We start from the raw sequence: 22,025 nt of genomic DNA on the forward strand, positions 1-22,025 counted from the left end.
ACCTTTATTCCACAACTAACTTTCCACCATTTCTTTCTAAGAAAAGGACATACGTAAAGTCGTTTTTTTTTTTAAGGTTACAGCCTTCAACAACTTGAAAGGTAAATTTGAATGGTCCAACAATTAGAAACAGTTACCCTACCACCATTTGACATTCCGTTTATCATTCTATTTAATATTATTTTGTAACATCTAACACCCTTCACCTTTAAGGTCAAAGGAACCTTCAACATGTTTTACAAGCTGCCTACAAGCTCCGGGAGATGGTGAAGGATGCAGGAAAGCCTGGCCTGCTGCACTCCACGGGGTCTCAGAGTCAGACACGACTTCCCGATCGAACAAGAGACAATCCCTGTGAAATCTGAGGATGCCACGCCAACAAGAATGCAGGTCCACCGAGGAACAGCAGACCACTCGGTAAAGTCAAAATTGCTCTTCACTTTATGATTACAGAGCCTCTTTCCAGAACTACCCCCCAGTTCAGTTCAGACGCTCAGTCATGTCCGACTCTGCGACCAAATGGACTGCAGCACGCCAGACTTCTCCGTCCATCACTAACTCCTAGAGCCTACTCAAACTCATGTCCATCGCATCGGTCCCCCACCTCCCAGAGAACAGGAGAGTATCGATTTCACAAGGTGCCGGGCACTGCTTTCTTTAAAATGAAGCTTTCATCTGACTCCCGCAAGATCACCTGGTAACTCCCGGGGCTGGGGATGGAGCGTCTGGGTTTTTGAGCTTCTCCGCTGCCTTCTCAACTTGAGGCCTCTGTACTTAGCCCGACCCCTGGACGGCCACCACACCACTGAGGGCGTCGTCCCTACCGCTGTCACCGACTCGGGCGTGGCTGCACACCGAGGGTCCCGGCCGCCTTCCCTCCCCGCCCACCACCCCCACAGCCCCTAGCTGTGGGCCGCACCGGCCAATCCCGGGGTCCACTCAGGGAGGCCAGGCGATCGCCCGGGGAGGTCACCGAGGGCTGACGCCCGAGCCCTGCTACGCTCTGACTTCAGCCCCCAGGGAACTTTCCAGAACCTTGGCCCTCTCTGGGAAGCCCCGCGTCGCATCCAGGAGGGAACCCCGATTCTGTTTATTGAACGCCTACGCCAAGCTCAGGACGGGGCTTGCAATCGCCCGCACTCCAGCAGCTCGGGCCGGGATCCGTCCTCCAGAAGAACCGACGGCGGGGCAGCAAGGGACTGGCAGAACCGCGCCCCCAGCCCCCCACGTCCCCTCTGCCGGCCTTTACCTCGACCGACCCCCCGGGGGCTGCCGGAGCTAAAATTAGGCGAGCGCGGGGCGCGCTCACGTGCACCCCGCTCACGGGGGCCAGGGGCACGGCCCGAGTGACTCACGGCCCCGCCCCCACCCGCAGAGGACGCGCTGACGTCAGCCGCTTCCCCGAAGGGTGACGTCAGCGCGCCTCGGGAAGGCCGCGGGGCCAGCCTAGAATGTTCACTGAGTTTCGATGCCTTAAAGGGACCAGGCCTTGGATCGTGAAAGATGTGGGGCGAGGACCCCGCTCACCCACCCGTAGAGTCGGAGCCAGTTTTATATCCCTTTGTACTGAGAGAAGGTGATTGCTGAGGTAGGAATGAAAAAACGGAAAGCAACTGAGCTTCATTGGAGGCGCCCAGAAGCCCCAGAACCTCCTCCTGGAAGCCCTCCTTGTTTAACCAGAATCAGCTCTTGACCCAAAAGTCAGGAAGTTTTCCATGGCCCTTGACTGCCTACTCCTTCACTTACACCTCTGCTGACAGAGAAAGGCTGTGGTTTGAATGTCTGTATATAATTCATCAACTTGGGCCACCTTGGCCCTTTTATCAGTATTTTTTGACTTTGTCCAAATTCTCTTGTTAGGTGTGTGACCTGGAACAAGAAACTCTCTGGATGTGAACTTTGTGAACTGATATCCACCCCTCCTTTTAGGCTAATGTTGCCTGTGGACGTTCCCGGAGGCAGGAACCCCGGCCCGTGCTTCGCCATTGAGCACAATCACAGTCTCAGTGGGGACTAACAATCCACTGAGGTTTACCGTGTGGCAGGTTTGTTTCTTATACTTCCTCCGCTCTTTTTAATTCTCTCTTTGAGATGGTTGTTATTGTGCCCATTTTACGGATGAGGAAGGGAATCCGGGCACCGCAGGATTAAGCATGTTTCCCTAGGTTACACAGTTTAAGGAACCGCAACCTGAAAGTCACTCCCACGTCAGTTGGACTCCAAGTCAGTGTTTTTGGTGATGAAGGTGGGCTGTGATACTGTGTTTTATTCTGGGTGTATCGAGCCCTGGAGAGTAGTTTTTCCCCTTTACCGCAATTCCAGTGCCTCTGAACACATCACCCACAAGTAACCTCAGCCTGCGGATACAGGAGAGTGAGACCTCAGGGCCTGGTCTGGATGAGAGTAAGGTGAGTGAAGAGGAGCTTCCTCTCGGGTGTCCTTCCTGTACTTGCCGGCCCCCGGAGAGCGGGCACCTCCTTGAGGTTTGCACTCCAGGCACCTCACTCACCACACCCTAGTCCCAGCCCTGCCACGCCTACCCTTGGCTCTGTTTTCTGTCTGGAAACTAGAGAGGGCATCCCGCTTAATGCGTCCTGGTCTGGCATGCCAGTGTCCAGTTCTGCCCCAGTGCTGAAGAAATAACCTTGTTTCTCCTGCATCATAATCGCCTCTCTCTGTAAAGCAGCGGTTTCTATTGAAACAGCATCGTCATGCCAAGACGAAATGAGACAACAGCTTCTTAGAGTTTTGAGCAAGACGCTGCTGCCTGTGTCCTGGAAGTGGAGGTGGGCCATGAGTGGCTGTCACTGGTATCCTCTGACAGCCGTTACTGGTCTTTGGCTGAGCGTCACAAGCGCGTCCTCAGGTCATACCTGCCGGGTCTATCAGGGCTACCTTCCTCCCCCCGCTCACCGCCCAGAGACACTCAGAACTGACCCCTCTCCCCTCATACCCAGTCTCCAGCCACCACCCAGCTCTCTTCTTTGTGTGCCCTGCTCTTGGCCCCTCCATCAGGCTGATGAAGTCACTGCCCACTGCTCTTCCTGTTCTCCGGGTTTTCTGGAGCTTCTGACCGAACACCCTGTGTGTCTCCCATGGAAGCCTCGGGAGAAGATGGAGAAAACCACAGGCGGCCTCAGCTGTGGCCAGCAGCTCTCCCTCTGTACTGGGGCTGGACACGCAGACATGGAAGCTTAGAGCAGTAGGGGACCTTCAGGCCAACCAGGCCAGCCCCTGTTTTACAACCAGGGAACTGAGGTCCGGGTGAAGTGACCTGCCCGGGGCCACGTGGCCTGTTATGTAGAGAGTCCTAGTCACTTGATTAGCAGCTCACTGTGCCTTTCACGGTTCACGCCTCTGTTAGGAGTCTCAGGTGAAACAGTGAACATAAATGTGCACGGGGACCTTCCCGACCCAGGGATCACACCTGTGTCTCCCGCACTGCAGGCAGATTCTTTACCATCTGAGCCAACTTAGGCGCATTTCCCAGTGGAATGAGAACAACAGTGAGTTGGACTGCCGTTTTTAAACCTTCGGTAATCAAGATGTTGTGTGTCATTTCAGGTTTTGATTATTTTATCTCCCAGCCTTTACTTCCCGTCATTTTCCTATCCCCCCAAACCCCATTAAATGTTGTTAAGAACCATCAGTGTAATTGGCCACTAACCTGGAAGGACTGTGATCTCCAGCAGACAGCCCCAGCAAAGAAAGGAGCAGGGATCCTGGGGCTGTTCCCAACCGTGCTGGTGACTCACGGGATGATACAAAGCAAAGCGCTTCTTTTGTGTGGGGGCGAAACGGAGAATGGCACACACAGCTACTTGCCTGACAGAAGTGTGGGTTGGTAGCGAGCCATTGGCAGGCTCCTGGCATAGCGGAAGCCCAGGGGTCTCTGGGTACACCCAGGTTCTCGATGACCGCTTAGCAGTGGCTGCAGGGTTAACCCTGAGCTCTGTCTTGCTTGAGCACCAGCCTCCATTGGAGCCACTAAGATGGTTGGGCGGGATTATGGCACTTGCCCTTCGTGCTGTCATCCTCATTGGTTAAGAATGCATCCTGGTTATTCCTAACTCCACTTTAATAACGTGTTATAGATCTGCCCTCCAGGAATTTATTTGAAACTTTCTTTAATCTATTTTTATTTCAGCTTGTACAGCATGTTCAGGCAACAAGGAGGTTTACCATCTATGTAAAAGCACTAAAGGGCTTCCCTGGTGGTTCAATGGTAAAGAATCCCTTTGGAGAAGGAAATGGCAACCCACCCCAGTATTCTTGCCTGGGAAATCTCATGGACAGAGGAACCTGGTGAGCTATAGTCCATTGGGGTCACAAATGAGTTGGACATGACTTAGAAATTAAACAACAACAACAAAAAACACACCAAAACACAGAAGGTGCTATATAAAGGCTTTTATAATCATACCAATAATCTTTTATTATAATGTTCAATGTAATAAATATAATTGGATGATGCTAATTCAGATGGTTTCACAGGCTTATTTTTAGTCACTGTCTTTGCTTTTGTTTTTTGTCTCCACACTCACACACACAAACACACCCAAGCAAAAAGTCTTTATTCATGGAGCGGGGCACCGTGATAGATGTGAGTGCATGCAAATTTACATAAACATGTTCAGTGTCCTCTAGAGGCTTTCCATCTAAGACCGACATATAGGAGGTGCTCAGTAAATACTTTTGGGTGGTTGGATGGTTGGAATTAAAAAATGAAAAGAAAACCCATGTGGTAACTCGTGAGACATGTTAGGAATGATTTTGTTGGAGGCTGGAGGGTAAACATTGGGCTGAAGGAAGAAGGGAATGTGAGATGGTTTGGCCATGTGCATGTATGAGCTCTCCTCAGATTGCCTTAGTGCTTGTTCTGGAGGAATAGCTGGTTCCCAGGCTGCGAAATGATGCATAGCAAGAGAGACCAAAGCGGCACCCCCTGACAGGTGCCATGTGGGTGCCAGTAGTGAGGAGGTAGGTATGCCGTCCAGGAGAGAAAGACCAGTTCCTGTGGCTATCTCTGTTTTTAATGTGAACCACGATAGAATGAATGGTTCAGTGGGTAAAGAATCCGCCTGCAGTTCAGGAGACTCAGGAGACTCGAGTTTGATTTTTAGGTCGGGATGATCCCGTGGAGAAGGAAATGGCAAGCCACTGCAGTATTCTTGCCCGGAGAATCCTACGGACAGAGGAGCCTGGCGGGCTATAGTCCAAAGGGTTGCAAAGAGTCTGAGCAACTAAGCACGCACACATAGAATGAAATTTTTAAAGCTAGGTGATTCGGCAGGTGAATGGACAGATAAATGGTAGTGCTTCCAGACAATGGAATATTATTCAGCACCAAAAATAAAGAGAGCCATGAAAAGACACAGAGGAACAGTAAATGCATATCACTAAGTCAAATGAGCCAACCTGCAAAGGCTACATACTGTGTGATTCTAATCATATGACATTCTGGAAAAGACAAAGCTATGAAGACAGTAAAAATGTGAGTGCTTGCAAAGAGTTAGAAGGGAGGGAGGAAGCACAGAGGGTTTTTAGGACAGTGAACCTATTCTATGATATTTAGTGACGTATACATTCATCATGCATTTGTCCAAACCCACAGAATGTGCATCCTCAGGAGTGAACTGCCATGTAAACTGGACTTTGGGGATTATGATATGTCAGTGTAGGTTCATCTTTGTAACAGATATACCATTCTGGTACATCTAAGTTGAGAGTGTAGGTGAGGGTGGGTAAGGGGCACATGGGAACAACTGTACTTTCTGCTCAGTTTTACTGTAAATCTATAACTGCTCTACAAAATAAAGTCTCTTTTTAAAACATTCAGGTGAGGTGATGACACCCTTCTGTATGTAGAGTTCAGTCCATCCTGGGGACACAGAGACTCGGACTGGCGTCTGAGCCCCACCACGATCAGCTCTGCAACTTTGGGAAAGTCCTTAACCCCTCTGACCTCAGTTTCTCTAACTCCACAGGATTGTGTTGTCTTCCTCAGAGCATTTGGAAGATTAAAAAACCATATGTAAAATGTCTAACAGTACTTAGATTATACAAGTAAATATATACAAACCCCTCCCCAATTCCTCATTTAATGACTCTGATTATTAAACATCCTGATGGCTACTAATTTCAAAGTCAGGCCAGTGGAGGAAAGTCATCTGGGGTGAAAGTGACCTTCTCCCAGGAAGTGCACCTGTGTATGGGACTGGACATGTGTGTGCTCACATGCTCGGTCACAGATGCTGACCACAGAGTGCCAGGCATGGACTTGAGCCCCGAGAGGCAGCCTCAAGCCCCTCACTCAGCTTTCTCCTGTGAAAAGGTCAGGATGATGGAAGTCTGTCATATTTAGCTGATGGCTCGCAGAGAAGGCTCGATGAGTTAGTCACCTATGATACGACATCATATTGCCACTCAATATAGTAACAGCTGTTGGTTGCTTTGGGGGGCAGGGGGGCGGAGTCAGCTCTTCTCTACCAACCATGCCTCAAGGATAAATTGGATGGCACCAGAAGGGGAGACATGTCGAGGAGAAATCCTCCTCTAAACAGGGTGTTCCGCAGCTCCCTAAGGATTTTCGGCACCCACCTCAAAATGTGAGTCTTGACTTTTCTTTGTCTTTGGGGCCAAGCAGGGGAAATGCCATAGCAGAAAGGTGCTTGGTCAGGAAACCTCTAGCTAGGGGGACATACCCAGCATGGCCAAAGTCAGCCTCACCCTGGAGAGGAGTGGAAAAGTGAGTTCCATGCACCAGCCCTGTGATACCTCTACGTCACCCAAAGGAGTGGTCCAAGGGTAGGTGATCAGAAGGCCTAGAGTGAGGGTGCTGAGGAGTCCCTAGGTTGGATTGGGCATTTTACCCCTCATAGGTTACATAACTACAGTGGGGTCAAATGAAGGCAATGTTGAAATGCCTTTGAAATGAGCCTGGGTGAAGCCACGGTTTGAGGGTACCACCAATCATTGCCTTAGTTACTCTGGGGTATTGATCAGTCATACCATCCTGGGAAGCCACTGGATGTGGTTAACCCTTTCCTTCCAGTGAATTTTCCTCCTTGACATCTCTGCCTCCTGTGGGGCCTTGTGCTTTGGGAATAGAATGCTTTTTTTTTTTTTTTTTAATCAGCAATGTAGGTACCTAGATTAACTGTGGAAAACAGACTCTTCCCAGGTCTAACCTGGGGTAAGTCCAGAGTGAAGAAATAACGAGGCCAGAGGGAAAAAGCCCTGGATCAGGGGTCAGGAAACCCTGTCTGGCAGCTTATCCTGTCATTTTCTGAGCCTGTGACCTTGCGCAGGTCACTGCCTTGCTGTAGATTACAGCCAACTAAGAATCTTACTTGGCTGTAAAAATATATATACTCTTGGGGTCCTTTAACCCCAGCTGGCATTGTCCAGTCCTCTAGGTATGGACTCCTGGCTCTCTGTTGGCAGAGCAGAAAGGGCCCCATGGTCTTGAGTGTGTAACTCTGTCCCTCACTGTGTGACCTTGCACAAGGACAGCCCTTCCCTGACCTCTGTTTCCCCACTTATAAAATAGGCATTATCATGAGACACGGGTGAGATAAGGAACCTGGAAGCCTTCTTGGGAAGGAGGCACCATAACCATGTATTTAAATGATCTCCTGAGTTCGGGAAGGCAGGCTGAGAGGGGACGCTGAGGTTGCTGGCCGGCTGGTCTGTGACCAGCCAGGGGTCCACCGCAGGGGGCGGTGGCAGTGTGGTTACCAAGACCCCGAAAAACCTCCAACCCGGTGCTACTTGGTTCCTCTTCATTTCCCAGCAGCTAGGGGACGGGAAACAATCCAGAGCTTGTAAGTGATGCTGAGCACAGCACAAGAGAGTGGCTGCAAACTCTAGGCCGAGGGGGGTCACGCTTGCCCAGTGGGCACAGCGCCAGAGCTAAAAGGCCCAGGGGAGCCGGGCACCGTCCGGGGTCCCCGTGCGAATGAGCCCCCACCGCCGATTTCCTCTGGCTGTCCCGGGATGATGGTCCTCCGTGCTCCTCCTGGGCTGCCCAGCATCACCTCCTACGGGTGTGAAAACAGGTCCCAGGGGAGCCCTGGAAATACCATCACGACTGTGTATTCACCAGAGTGACCTGTCTCAACCCATCCCGGAGGGAAAATCACAGATGTCTAGAGGAAACTCGCCAAATTCTTGTTTATTCTTCACGTAAACGGATTAACCTAGGGTTAGCGATTTTATTCTGACTCTCCCTTTCATGTTGCAGCTAAAATGAAATCAGCCACTCTTTGAAGCCGTTCTTTGAGCCATAAGCATTCATTTCTCTTCTCTCCTCCTCCCGAAAGGGGGTTTCTCTCTTTTTAAATTCTGCTCCCCCGCCCTGCAAGCCTCAGGAGCTGAGAGGCTGGCGGGAGGCGTGACTGCCATAGGAACAGCGTGTGGTCCCCCTGCTGACTCATCTGACATTAACATAATTATGTTTCAGGAGTCAAAGTGATTTTCAAACTATGAGTAATGCGCGGTATTAGAGAGAATGTTTACAAGGCAGCACTTCAGTACACTGAGGGCACCAGCTGCTGCTAACAGCTGAAAGGAGTAAAGGAATAAGGAAAATGCTCTCAGGAAAAAGAACCTTTCTTTCTGGGTTCCTCTTCCTTGGAAAAGATTCAGATTTCTTGAAAGGCAGGTGAATGCAGAGTTCCCAGAAGAAGGGTCCAGATGGAGCATTTTTTAGCCGAATACCTGGATGCCTGATCATTTTGTATTAAAAAAATTTTTTAAGCTTTTTCACAGTCTTAGTTTTCATATGACCAACTCTAGGGAAAGATGGATTTAAAGATTTCAGCAAATTTTTTCTTAAAGCTGATTTATTATCAGCATTAATAATAACAATTCTAAAGTTGTGTGAAAAATAGGCTAGTTCTTCTAAGAAAGGAATAGGGGCACAAATCATTTCCTGAATATTAAAGATGCAGAGCAGAAGCCCATGGTGAAGTGAATACTTTCTTAAAGCAGTTTTGTGTAATTAGTAAGAGAAAAGTTTGACAGCCTGTTGAGTTCTGTTAGCCAACTGTTTAGACCTCCGAGAGAAAGGCTGAGGTCCAGTTGTGATCCAGAGCTGTGTCTGTCCTCTGCCTCAGTTTCCTGGTCTCATAATAGGAAAGTTAATAACACTTGTTCTGCCTGCCGGAGAGGAGGAACCTTGAGCTCTGGGAGGGCAGGATCAGCGTCTGTCTACTGTACCAACCCCCACCCCCCCAACCCCGCTTGTCTGACCTGGAACTTGCCCATAGTAAGTGCTCAGTAAGTGTTTGCAGAATTAATGAATAAGAGCTTTCAACTTCAGAGCTCTGCTCTTCTGTTTACTTGGTCTTCTTGCCTTGATCTTCCTGCCTTTAGTTCCTTCTGCCCAGGGCTTGGGGGGCTCAGCAAATAGACTCGTCTACTGAGGCATCAGCACTACTAAGGAAAAGTAACCGCTAACATCCCCTGGGCTACCCACCAAAATCAGATGGAAGTACAACGCTCCACTCAGAAGCTGTCTTGGAAAAGGCTCTCCAAAACACAGCAGTCATTTTGTTTCTGTGTGAGAGGAGCATCAGGAGAACCGTTAGGGTTAACTTCACTTGCTGAATCTTGAACTGAGGTCACCACTGCAGGTGTAAGAACAATGGAGCCAACTTAGTCTGAGGCATTGTGATGGCAGGTGAAAGATATGTAGTTGGACTGGATAAACTCTTGGAAAATACAAGTTCCACTTAGATACATGCTTGAAGGTATAAAAGAAGAAATTTTTAGGAAAAATTAATTCTGCTATTCCCCTCCGCCGCCCGCCCCCAATGGGAAATATGTTTGCTTTCCTGTTCATACAGGCAAGAGCAGATTTCCAGATTCTGTTAGGGCTTCAAGGATAGCTCGTTCTCTTGTTCTTTCCATTCCTGCTTCAGCTTCTTGGCCTTGTCTCCTTTTCCCCCTTGCCGCCATCCCTCAATAAATTATTTCCTTCTGTTCTGGCTCCCATGTTGCTTTCTCTCCAAAACATTTCGTCTCATCCTTTAAAATGTATAAGGGTTTCTAACCAATTGTCATTCACATGGTGAGCAGTCAATAAAAGTTGTTCTTGTTTTTAATGTAAAAAAGAACACATCTTAAACTAATTATAAGCTCACGTATAAATAAATAACAATAAATTGTTAATTATTTTTAAGCCAGTAAGCTTAATCATACACAGAAATGCTCCTGTTCACTTCAGAATGTCTTTGATGAAGCAGTAAAAATCAGTTCTATCAAATCTCATCCCTTGACTACTGTACCTTTGAATATTCTATATTTGCATCATGGAAAACAAAGGGGGTGGCCCCCAGCAAAGAACTCACACTAAGAACCCTAACTTGCCCTCAACTGAGAGGCCCAGCTGTGTTTTTTGTGGACTATCTGCATTAACTGATTTCTCCTCTCCCCACCCATGGAAATAATATTCTTAGGCTTACTTCAAGCAATAAATATAAACCATTTTATTCATGACTAATCAATCCAAAAATGGTTGTAAAAGAGGGTCAGGACATATGGTCCTATCCCGAACATCTGAAGATGATGCCAGGAAAGAAAACCTGTGGGCTCCCAGTGGCTGTCATTTGGTGCTTGCTGCCCTAGGCATGCTCTCCAACAGGGTAAACCCAGGTTGCCAGGTGCTTCTAAGGTTCTGAACCCCCACTGCTGTTTCAATCAGAGCCACGTGTCCAGGACAGTCTTGATTTCACACCTCCTACTCCTTTGTTTGGTGCACTAATGCTTGCCAGGCTGGGAACCCTAATGCGGGGTTGGATGACACAGTCCCTGTACATTAAGGCTTCTCAAGTAAAAAGACTCTTCACTTTTGTTCTTGATATATTTGATAAATATTTGTAAATGATTTAATGTTCATGTGCGTGTTAGTCGCTCAGTCGTGTCCGACTCTTTGAGACCCCATGGACTGTAGCCCACCAGGCTCCTTTGTCCATGGGATGCTCCAGGCAAGAGTACTGGAGTGGGTTGCCATTTCCTTCTCCAAATGTTCACGTAGTAGTGTTGTTAAAAGTTAGTCGCAAGTTGCTGAACATTTGAGGTCCAAATGTTTAACATATATTCTAAAATAAACTTGGGCTGTTTAGACCCCTCATAGACTAAACTCATTCTAATTTTCCCCCATATTCTCCCTTTATATCTTTTCCCCTTCTTTCCTTCCCTCCCTTCCTTCTTCTCTCTTTCTTATGTTTTGTTTGTTCCTTTTAGTAGATGTCTTCCTTAAAAAATATATCTAGAAGAAGATAAGAAACGCTAATTAAGTCTCCTGGGTCTGGATGGATTATTTTCATCATGCATTTTTTGACTGTTTCAATTTCTGATCATGTACCTATATACCTTTTCCCAATTTAAAATTAAAAAAAAAAAGGTTAACCGAAACAGTATTTTACACTTTCTCTTTTTATGTTTTTATATGTCTTTTTTCCCCCCAATTTTGAGGCTAGCCTATTTGTTCTTCCCAGAACAGCTTCCAAAGGGAAATGGGGAACAGGAAAGTTGATAGGAGCCAAATGCCCGTGTGTCCACAGCATGGATACAAGGGAATGGGTTAGCCTAACAGGATCAAGGAAGTTTTGGCCTTTTTTCCTATTTTTCTAACTCAAGATGTAAACATATTTCCACACAGTTAAGTATTTTATGACATCATTTCACATGGCTGTGCAGGAGTGCTAAGTCATATTAATGTCTTGTACTGTAACTTATTTAATTAACACTCTGTATTAAACATTTGTGTTAACACCAGATTTGTCAGTATTACAAATGATGCTGCAATAAACATTTTTGTAGCTAAATCCTTGTGCATAACTGTTCTTGTTCACATTAAATCTCTCTTCTCAAAGGAGAATAAATATATTTCTCAAAGGAAAATAAATCAAAAGGCATACAAGTCCTAGGGCCTTTGATGTGTATATTGCTCCTGATATAATTTAAAATTTCTGTAAACAAGAGGAAATTTCCTCCATGTTTGTTAAGTTTTATTTACAATTTATGAACTTTGTGTTCGGAGTCTTTGCCCTCCTATCTGTTGGTAGCTTAATATTTGCAATGATTTAGAATGTTTTACACATATATCAAATATATAGACAAAACCCTCCTTTTCTAATATTTTTTTAAAAGATAATTAATCTATGGCTTGATATTTGCATTTAATGTTGGTTATATGTTTTTGACACACAAAGATTTTTGGGTTTAAAGTAATCAGGGCTTCCCTAGTGGCTCAGATCTATCAATATTTTCTTTTCTGAAGAATGACCCTTTCCACATAGAACTTTGAAATTTATTTCATATTTCCCTCTAATAAAAAAGTTTTAAAGATAAAGTTTACATACATATTTACAGTGAAATTCTCAAATCTCAAGTGGATTATTCATTGAGTTTTGATAAATGAAAATGCATAAATCTACAGAGATTTAAAAATCCAAAGGGTACGATTTCTCTTTAAGCTGGTGGTTGCACATACTGATGAATATATGTTAATCCTTAATATATTCACATAATATATTAATCCATGGATTGTACACCTTAAATGGGTGAATTGTATGGCATGTGAATTTTATCCAAATAAAACTATTAACATATGTATATAAAGAAATGCATATCATCCCAGAAAGTTCCTCAGTGTCCCTCCCCCATAAATCCTTACTCTCACTTTACACCAAAGGCAACCACAGTGTTGCTTCTTCTGTCAGTTAGATTTGCCTGGTTTAGAACTTCATATACATGGAATCATACAGCATGAACTCTTTTGTGTAACGTTTGTTTCACTCAACATGATATTTAAAAAATTCATCTGTGTTGGTGTGTTCCAAGAGTTTCTTTTGGTTGTCAAGACTAATATTTCATTATGTGTCTATATTACAGTTTGCATGTCCATCCTCTACTGATGGACATCTGAACTATTTCCAATTTGGGGCCATTATGAATATTCTTGTACATGCACTTTTATGGGCATATGCTTTCCTTTCCTTTGGGGAAATACCTAGATGTGGAATTGCTGAGTCATGGTGTGAATATGGGCTTCCCTGGTAGCTCAGATGGTAAAGAATCTGCCTGTGATGCGGGAGAACTGGGTTCAGTTCCTGGGTTGGGAAGATCCCCTGGAGGAGGGCATGGCAACCCACTCTAGTATCTTGCCTGGAGAATTCTATGGACAGAGGAGCCTGGCGGATTACAGTCAATGGGGTCACAAAGAGTTGGACACGACTGAGCGACTAAGCACAGCACATGGTGTGAATATATGCTTTCGTTTCTTTGGGGGAAATACCTAGGGGTGGCATTGCTCAGTCAGAGGACATATATAGAGACTTAGTTTTATAAGAAACTGCCAGACTTTTTTCCAAAGTAGTTGTATCATTTTATACTCCCACCAACAATGCATCAGAGTTTCAGTTGCTCCGTATTCTTGTTAACTTTTGATGTTGTCAGTCTTTTTCATTTTAGCCATTTTCTGTTGGGTGTGCAGTGGTGGCTTATTATAGTTATAATTTACATTCCCTTGATGACTTAAATTACTAAACCTTTTAAAAATGTATTTCTAGTCTTTTTAGTTTTAATGGTCTTGTATTTATATATTTACACCTATTTATCCATCTAATGTTATTTTTACTATATGCTCAGTTGCTAAGTCGTGCCCTACTCTTTGAAGCCACATGGACTGTAGCCCACCAGGCTCCTCTGTCCATGGGATTTCCCAGGCAAGAATACAGGAGTGGGTTGCTATTACCTTCTCTAGGGTATCTTCCTGATCCAGGGATCAAACCCATGGCTTCTGCCACGTCTCCTGCTTTGTAGGTGGATTCTTAACCACTGAGGCATCTGAATCTCTAAATTTATATTTTCTTAATAGTTAACCCAGAATAGTTTATTAAATAATAATTTTTCCCTACTGACTTGCAATGCTGTGTTTATTGTAGATTAAGCTCTTGTGGTTAATATAGTTTCAGAGTATCTATTCTGTGCGACTGATTTGTACATTTATATATTTATTCTTTTGTCGTTTCCACACCATTTTATTTACACCTGCTTTCTAAAATTGTTTAATACATGGCAGAGCCATTTTCTCATCATTCCTTTCCATGTTCAACATTTTCTTTGCTATTGATACCTAGTTATTCTTTTAGTAAACATTATAGTGATAATATCAAATTCTGAAAAGAATCTTATGAAATTTTTATTGAAAGTATATTGAGATACAAACTAATTTGAACGTTGGCTTTTCCATTTGTCCTCATTAAATTTCATTTTGTTGGTTTAAAAAAAAAAAAAATACTGACATTGTTGCCATGGAACAATATCCAAATTCTCTTCTGTATTTGTCAGTAACATTTTGTAGTTTTTATTATATAGATCCTTTACTTTCTCATTAAAACTATTCCAAGGAATTTAATAGAGGTTTTCAATGTCATCATTGCTCATTTTTACTACTGTAGTTTGATTTTTTTAAATTATACCTTCTAACTGGATAGTATTTCTAACTGGCTTTTGTGTCTCTTTTGTACATTTAGCAGTTTTCTGCTAGGATGTTTACTGTTTAATTGGTGAGAACTTCCTTCCAGTTAAAAATCAAATAAAATTGGCAATGAACTGTATCCCTGCTTTGTTCCTGATTTTAATACTATTACCTTAGTATTTCATTCTCATAGGTGGTTTTGAAATAAATATTTTGTTATTGTTAAGGAGTTCTTAAATTTCTGGTCATTTAAAAATAAGGACTAGTTAACTTTTCTGCATCTGTTGAGAATCTCATTTGGATTTTCTTTTTAAACTGGCAGATGCGATATATTATACTGTTGGATTTTTCAAATATTAAGACATAAAACCTTTTCACTCTAGGTTAAATCCTTTTCGGGTTATTCTCTTGATACTCTGTTATCTGTGTTTGGATTTGTTCTCCATGTTCATAATTTAGATAGATTCATTATTTTCTTTCTTTGAGCTGTCTTTTTTAGGTTCTGACATCAAGGTTATCTTTGTGAAGTAAATTAGATACACATTCCAAGTCTTTCAGTGTTTTTAAATAATTATTGAAGCATAGTAATTACCTAATCCTAAAGATCTGAAAGATTTTCCCTATACAGTTTTCTAGGCCTAGACATTTTTTCCCAGGAGGGAATTCTCTCCATCTTTTCTTCCCTTAGTTTCTTCAGTGTGATTAATGTATTTAGGCTTAATATTTCCAATTTTTGCAATATGTATATTTACAGAAGATGATTTCATCTAAGTTAAAATTCATAACTTACAATTTTGCTAAGTGTTATCTTATGTTTAAACTATATCCTCATCTGACGTTGAACCTCTTACTTATATTTCTATTTTATTATTTGCAAGTTTTTCCTTTCTTTACTTTCTCTAAAGTTTGTCTATCTTATTGTTTTTAAAGAAGCCCTCAAATTAATTTTATAAATTTTCCTATATTCTAACTCATTTAATCTTGTTGTTGCCTTTATTTTTTTCTTTCTCTTGACTTTTGAGGGATTTTATTGTTGTTGTTATTAAATCCTTGGACTGAAAGCTTTCATTTTACCTTTCCTTAAAGATAATGAAAACTTGAAGACCATGATTTCATCTTTCAGGATACTTTAATAACATTTCATAAATTTTGATGTGGTGTGTTCTTATTTTAGTTATCTTCTAACTGCCATGATCTTATACTTTAATTGTTATTTTGTTTTAATTTCTATTTATTAATAGTGTTATTGCCCTGTGATCAAAGAATTCAGCTTGTGTAATTACTGCTTCTTAGCCTATCTCCTATTTATGGTTGTATGCATTGCAAATACTTTCTCCTGTTTTATAATTTCTTTCTATTGTGTTTATATGTCCTATATTTTCTTCTCAAAGTTGCAAGCTTGCTTTCACATTTAGGTCTTTAGTCTTTATGGCTGGGTGAGTAGGAGTCTGTTTTCTCCTTTCTCCCACATGGGTAACCAGTTTTCTCAGTCCCACTGTTTCCCCCCATTGTTTTGTGATGTACAGAGAGTTTCCTCATGTATATAGGTCATTCCTGGGATTTTGTTCTGTTCCATTCATCTATTTATTTGTCCCCTGAGTCAATACCATCACGGTCTTTTAAAATATCAAAATATCTAATAAGATAAATCTACCTTCTTCTTCAAAGTTGTCTTGACTCTTCTTGTCCCTTTCACAAGAATTTCAGAATTATCTTATTAAGAATCACACACAAATACACACACATTTTGAGGATTTTTAAAATTAAAATTGCTGTAAGCCCATAAATCTCTATGGAGAAAATTGACATTTTTATGTTACTGAATACTCTAAACAATGAACATGGTATTTCTCTAAATTTATTTAGGTCTTTATATTGTTCCATAATGCTTTTATAATTTTTTTCCCAGAGGTCTTGCACTTGTTTTAATAAATTTAATGCTAAGTGTCACATAATTTCTACTATGGTGGATAGAATGCTTTTTTCCTATTATATTTTCTAATTAGTGACTACTGCTAAGAAAGATATTAATTTTGTGTGATCTTTTTATCTAGCATCTTCGCTGAACACCTTTTAACTCTAAGAATTTCTCTGTGAATCTTCTTGAATTTTTTATGTAGACAATTACATTTTCTACAAACAAGAACAATTTTCTTTCTCTTTTGGTCTCTGTCTCCCTCCTTTGTTTGCTATTGCAAAGAAGACCAGTCAAGACCCTTAGTACTATGCTGAATACAGGCTTATAACTGGTATCCTTATGTTATTCCTGACTTAGTGGACATGCCTCTAAAATATAACCAGTTGGTATAATATTTGTAAAATTTTCATATATAGCCTTTGTCAGGTAAAGAAAGTTAACTTCTATACCTAGTTTGCAAACATTTTTCTTTAACCACAAATGAATTCTGCATTCCATGAAATGTCTTTTCTGAATTTATCAAAGTGACACTAAAATACAAAAAATAAAGGAAAAGGCTTTTTGTCTCTTTTAACCTTTAGTAGGATTTGTAATTTCAAATTATACTTTCAATTTCAGACTAAGTCCTATTTGGTCATGATGTTTTCCTTAAGATTTTATATCTACATGAAAAGTGAGATTAAATTAATTTTTCTTTACTTGTACTTTACTTGTCTGACTTTAGTATCTCAAAAAATAAGTTAAATAATGCTCTTCCTTTTTTCCCCCCTCATTCTCTGAAATGGTTTTTTTGTTTGTTTCTAAACAGTGTTTATATTTTTGAAAATCTGGTAAAACTATTCGGGCCTTGTTTCTTTGAAAGTTGGAGACCTTTTGATTAACAATTTGTTTATTAGCTCAGGCTTTATTCTGATTTCATCTGAATAAATTACCAAAATTTATTTGTTCTTTTAAAAAAATTACCCATTTCTTCCACATTTCATTACATTTATTGACATTAAGTTTATTGACATTATTTATTGATATTAAGTTTTTAATAGCATTCTTTTACATACTTCTTTATCTCCATTGAATCTATTTCTAACCTCTTTTTATTCCAATTTTCTGTTTGTGGGGTTTGATTTTTTTTTTTCTCCCATTTTTCAGTTTTGCTCAAGGTTTGTCTATTTCTATAAGTTGTTTCAAGAAGTCAACTTTGGGTTTTATTCATTCTCCCTATATAATATTTATTTAATTTTTCCTCTAATATTTATGATTTTTGTATTTCTAGTTTAGATTTTTCTGCTGCTCCTGTTTTCTTAAGTTGATCACTTTATTTACTGAATATATTTTTAAGGTATTATGTATCCATTGTTCTTTTGACTACAACAAAGACCCCAGCACTTTTTTTTTTCCTCTTTATTTTTTTAATTGGAGGATAATTGCTTTACAATAGTGTGTTAGTTTACAATAACACACTTTACAATAGTGTGTTAGTCAAATATATTTTGACTTTGTTGTAGTTCTTTTGACTACAACAAAGACCCCAGCACTTTTTTTTTCCTCTTTTTTTTTTTTATTGGAGGATAATTGCTTTACAATAGTGTGTTAGTTTCTGCTGTACAACAACATGAATCAGCTGTATGTATACACACAGCCCCTCCCTTTGAGCCTATCCCCACTCCATCCCACCCCTTTAGGTGGGATGAGCTGAGCTCCTGTGCTGTATAGCAGCTTCCCACTAGCTGTTTTGCATAGGGCTGCCGTCTATGGGGTCGCACGGAGTCGGACACCACTGCAGCGACTTAGCAGCAGGAGTAGCAGTGTATATATGTCAATCCTATTCTCCCGATTTGTCTCACCCGCCTGTTCCCTCTCTGTGTCCACATGTCCATTATCTGAGTCTGTGTCTCTTTTCCTGCCCAGCAAACAGGCTCATCTGTACCATCTTTCTAGATTTCCATTCATATCCCAGTACTTTTTAGTAAACTGGTGAATCCTGCTTCCTATCTTGTTATTTTTGTTTCAGAGTTGTAATTTCACTCTTTTTAAATATTAAAAAAAGGTTTTTGGGTTTTTGTGGGGTTTTTTGCAATCAATAGCTGGCTATATTTACTAAAGTTTAGTAGTTCTTTTAGTGACGGTCAGTAATTGGTAAACCCTTGGTCTTGGCATGTCTGAAATGTCTTTCTCAGGATATTAAATTCTGGATTGACAATTACTTTCTCTCTTCACTTGGAACATATTCATTGTCTTCTAGTATCTATTGTTGTCATGAGAAGGCTGTCATCAAACTAATTTTCATTCCTTTGCAGGTAATTCATCTTTTATCTCTATTAACTTCAGACTATCTTTTTCCTTAAGTTCTGAAATTTTGCTACCATGTGCTTAGGTATGAATTTATTCTTATTTCTATGCTTGGTACTCAAATGTAATTTTGATTTGAAATCTTCAAGTCTGAAAATGTCTCAGAAGGATCTCTTTAAATACTGCTTAACTGTTCTCTCCTTGCTCTTCCTTCAGAATTCCCCCTAGATAATGGTCATTGAGTGTCTCTAAATCAATCCTCCACACCTCTGAATACTTTCTTTTTCTTTGTCTGGAGTCTGGGTGTGTTCCTGGCACCCTCTCCACCTTACTACTGTGCTCTTCAACTTTACTCAGACCATAAATTTTCTTATCCAGGGCATCTTAAATTTCAATTATTGCATTATTCATTTCTGAGATTTCTAGTTGAGTCTTTAAAAATAATAATAAACCTGGTATTGTTTTATCTAGTTCGTTTTATAATATCCTAATATTTTTTATCCCTCTCTTTAAATACCTTAGATGTACTTATTCTAAAGTCTTTGTTAGGCTGATTTATAAAGTTAGTTTCAATGTAGAATAAAATCTTGTCCTGATTATCAACTTCATTGACTGTCTTTCTGAGCATTAAATTTCTCCGTGTATTTTGGAATTGAATGTGTGGGCTCATTTCAGGTGGAAGTCATATTTGTTTTGTTTCCATTTTATTTCTCTCTCTTCTTCACTCATCCCTCCCTTTTCTTCCACTATCTCAGTTCTCCCACTCAGTCCTCCACTTCTTGACTTCAAACCAGAGTTTCTGATGGCATTTCAGGGTCACTGCTATATGGCAATGACAAGGACACAGCTGATCCAATCACTGACTCACTCCCAAGCAGCAGGCCATGTCTGCATCCTCCTACGCCTCTAGGCCTGCAGCTTCTAGCAGTTAGAGCCCAGGCAGCTCCCTGCAACCTCAGCCTTTCTTCCCAAGTTTGGGAAACTGAATTCCATGTACTTGTTGTTATTCAGTTGCCAGTTGTGTCCAACTCTTTGCAACCTCACGTACGCCAGGTCTCCCCGTCCCTCACCACCTCTGGGTGTTTGCCCAAGTTCATGGCCATTGCATCAGTGATGCCATCCAGTCATTTCATCCTCTGACACCCTCTTCTCCTTCTGCCCTCAATCTTTCCCAGCATCAGGGACTCCAAGTATTTCCCATCATAAAATCATAAGCTCCATAAGGAGAGGGACTGTATTTTGATCACCGCTGTATACCCAGTGCATGAGGTAATGCCAACATATAGTAAGTTGAATGAATGAACGACGACTAACATGTTGTGCGTGTGTGCATGCTAACTCACTTCAGTTGTGTCCCGTTCTTTGCGACCCTATGCACTGTAGCTGCCAGGCTCCTCTGTCCATGGGATTCTCCCGGCAAGAATACTCGAGTGGGTTGCCAGGTCCTTCTCCAGGGAACTTCCCAACCCAGGGATCGAACCCACATATGCCTGTGGCTCCTGCATTACAGGCAGATTCTTTACCCCTTAGCCACTGGGGAAGCCCCAGTATACTGTAAACATGACTAAAATTTTGGAGTTGAACCTGGGACTTTGTTTATTCCTGGTCCCCCTGGAGCATGGTCAATCTAATACAGAGGATAACTTGCATCTATAGAAGAGAAGGGACACTGGTGCAAGAGTTTAAAGACCTTGGTTTCAGGATGCCTCTGCTCCTTGCCTAGCTAAGTCAGTTAATCATCCTAAGGCCAGAATTCCTCTTTTATAAAGTGAACATCCACGGTTGGGTGGCAGCTCTCTGTGCAGATGGTGTCCAGCTTTGTCGCCTGGGTTTCAGAGTGAGAATAATAGAGCACATCTGCAGTTGATGATATGTAGTGTGAACGAGAAACAAATTAACTGTTTTTAAGGCACCAGGATGTTTGGAGCTGTTTGTTACCTACGTAACCCAGGCTATCCCGATGACACAATTACTTACCTGTATCCCTCCTCTCCACAGAGTTTGAACTACTGGGGGGAGGATCCTCTTTTTTTTGCCCTACTGTTCCCCAATATTCAGTTTAGTATGTAAATATGATCATTGTACTTTATTTTCACTACTAAGGACAGGCACATTAAAAGCCAGTAATTATCCCACAGTTGCAGTCTTCCAACATTCTGAGAAAACTGTGACATTTGTCTAGAATCCTTAGGACACTAATACTATTTTCAGAAGTGTCATGGTGCTCTTCATGGAAATGGGAAGACAGAATCTTTGACCTGAACATAATTTAATTTTTGCATGATGACATGCAACATTATCACATGCCTCGGTGACTCAGTGATGCCCCGACAGAAAATGCCCTCTGAGAGTGATGCTTGGTCCTGGGTTTCTGGGGTGCTGACCTGCTGATGGTGGTGTGCGGCCTGGCGTGGAGACGCCAGCCACCTTCCTGATTTGTTCCCCAGTGTTCCCTCAAGGTGGAAAGCAAGAAAACTAAGAATGCAGAAGGACAATGACTACACAATTCAGTTCTGAGGTGATCTACAAAAGGTTTAGCAGTGCCCTGAGAAAAGTGCATATGGCCCAAGGCATCGCTTCTGAGTGTGGTGGCCTTTTGTTTCTTTGTTGTTTTTGCTGTTGTTGTTTTTACCAATGGAAGCATGCTTCATTGAATTTAAAAGGCAAAAAGTACTTGTGATTCCACAGATGTTTGCCCTGCTATAAATATTAAACTTCATGATATAATTGTTAATGATTTAAGGGAAATAACCAACATAAACAAAATATGGCCTGCTTTTCTGTTCAACTCACAAAAGTCTTCCTCACTGTGATTCTCTGCTTATATGGGCTTCCTAAGTGGCTTAGTGGTAAAGAATCTGCCTGCTAATGCAGAAGACACCAGAGATGGGGGTTCCATCCCTGGGTTGGGAAGATCCCCTGGAGAAGGAAATGGCTACCCACTCCAGTATTCTTGCCTGGAAAAATCTATGGAATTTTGAGATACTCAAGTGGGAATTTGAGATACTCAGCTAATAAAATGTTATATACAGTCATCTTTCAGTGGAGCAAGTTATAAAAAGCACAGTGATTTTTGAGTAAAAGAGAGCTTCTAGAATGTGTATGAGGAGCCAGAAAACAGAGTTCTCTTAGGCCAGTGAAACATCTCTCTTCCCCACCCCACAGCGCTTCCTGATTTAGTGAATAAAAATACACAACGCCCACATAAATGGGAATTTGAAATACAAATGAAGACTTTTTAGTGTATCCCACATAGCGCAGGACTGCGTGATGAGTTGCTTAGTCATATCTGACTCTTTGCAACCCCATGGACTGCAGCCCGCCAGGCTC

The 22,025-nt window shown here is 42.0% G+C and overlaps 1 protein-coding gene and 1 long non-coding RNA gene across 2 annotated transcripts in view; both read left to right on the forward strand.

The window, feature by feature from the left end:
- Nucleotides 1-933: 933 nt before the first annotated feature.
- LOC138991240 (uncharacterized) lies at nucleotides 934-4,403 on the forward strand. The gene is made up of 4 exons (XR_011467210.1): nucleotides 934-1,588; nucleotides 1,930-2,045; nucleotides 2,323-2,408; nucleotides 4,148-4,403. It is a non-coding gene; the product is annotated as an uncharacterized lncRNA (long non-coding RNA).
- Nucleotides 4,404-6,462: 2,059 nt separating this feature from the next.
- ATF3 (activating transcription factor 3) overlaps nucleotides 6,463-22,025 on the forward strand; it is a 55,100-nt gene continuing 39,537 nt past the window's right edge. Inside the window, exon 1 of the mRNA XM_070384747.1 lies at nucleotides 6,463-6,608. Within this exon, the coding sequence (XP_070240848.1) occupies nucleotides 6,535-6,608 (74 nt within the window). The 5' untranslated portion in view covers nucleotides 6,463-6,534. The remainder of the gene's footprint in view (nucleotides 6,609-22,025) is intronic.

The sequence above is a fragment of the Bos mutus genome, chromosome 16 (assembly GCF_027580195.1).
Source record: "Bos mutus isolate GX-2022 chromosome 16, NWIPB_WYAK_1.1, whole genome shotgun sequence".
Lineage (NCBI taxonomy): Eukaryota > Metazoa > Chordata > Mammalia > Artiodactyla > Bovidae > Bos > Bos mutus.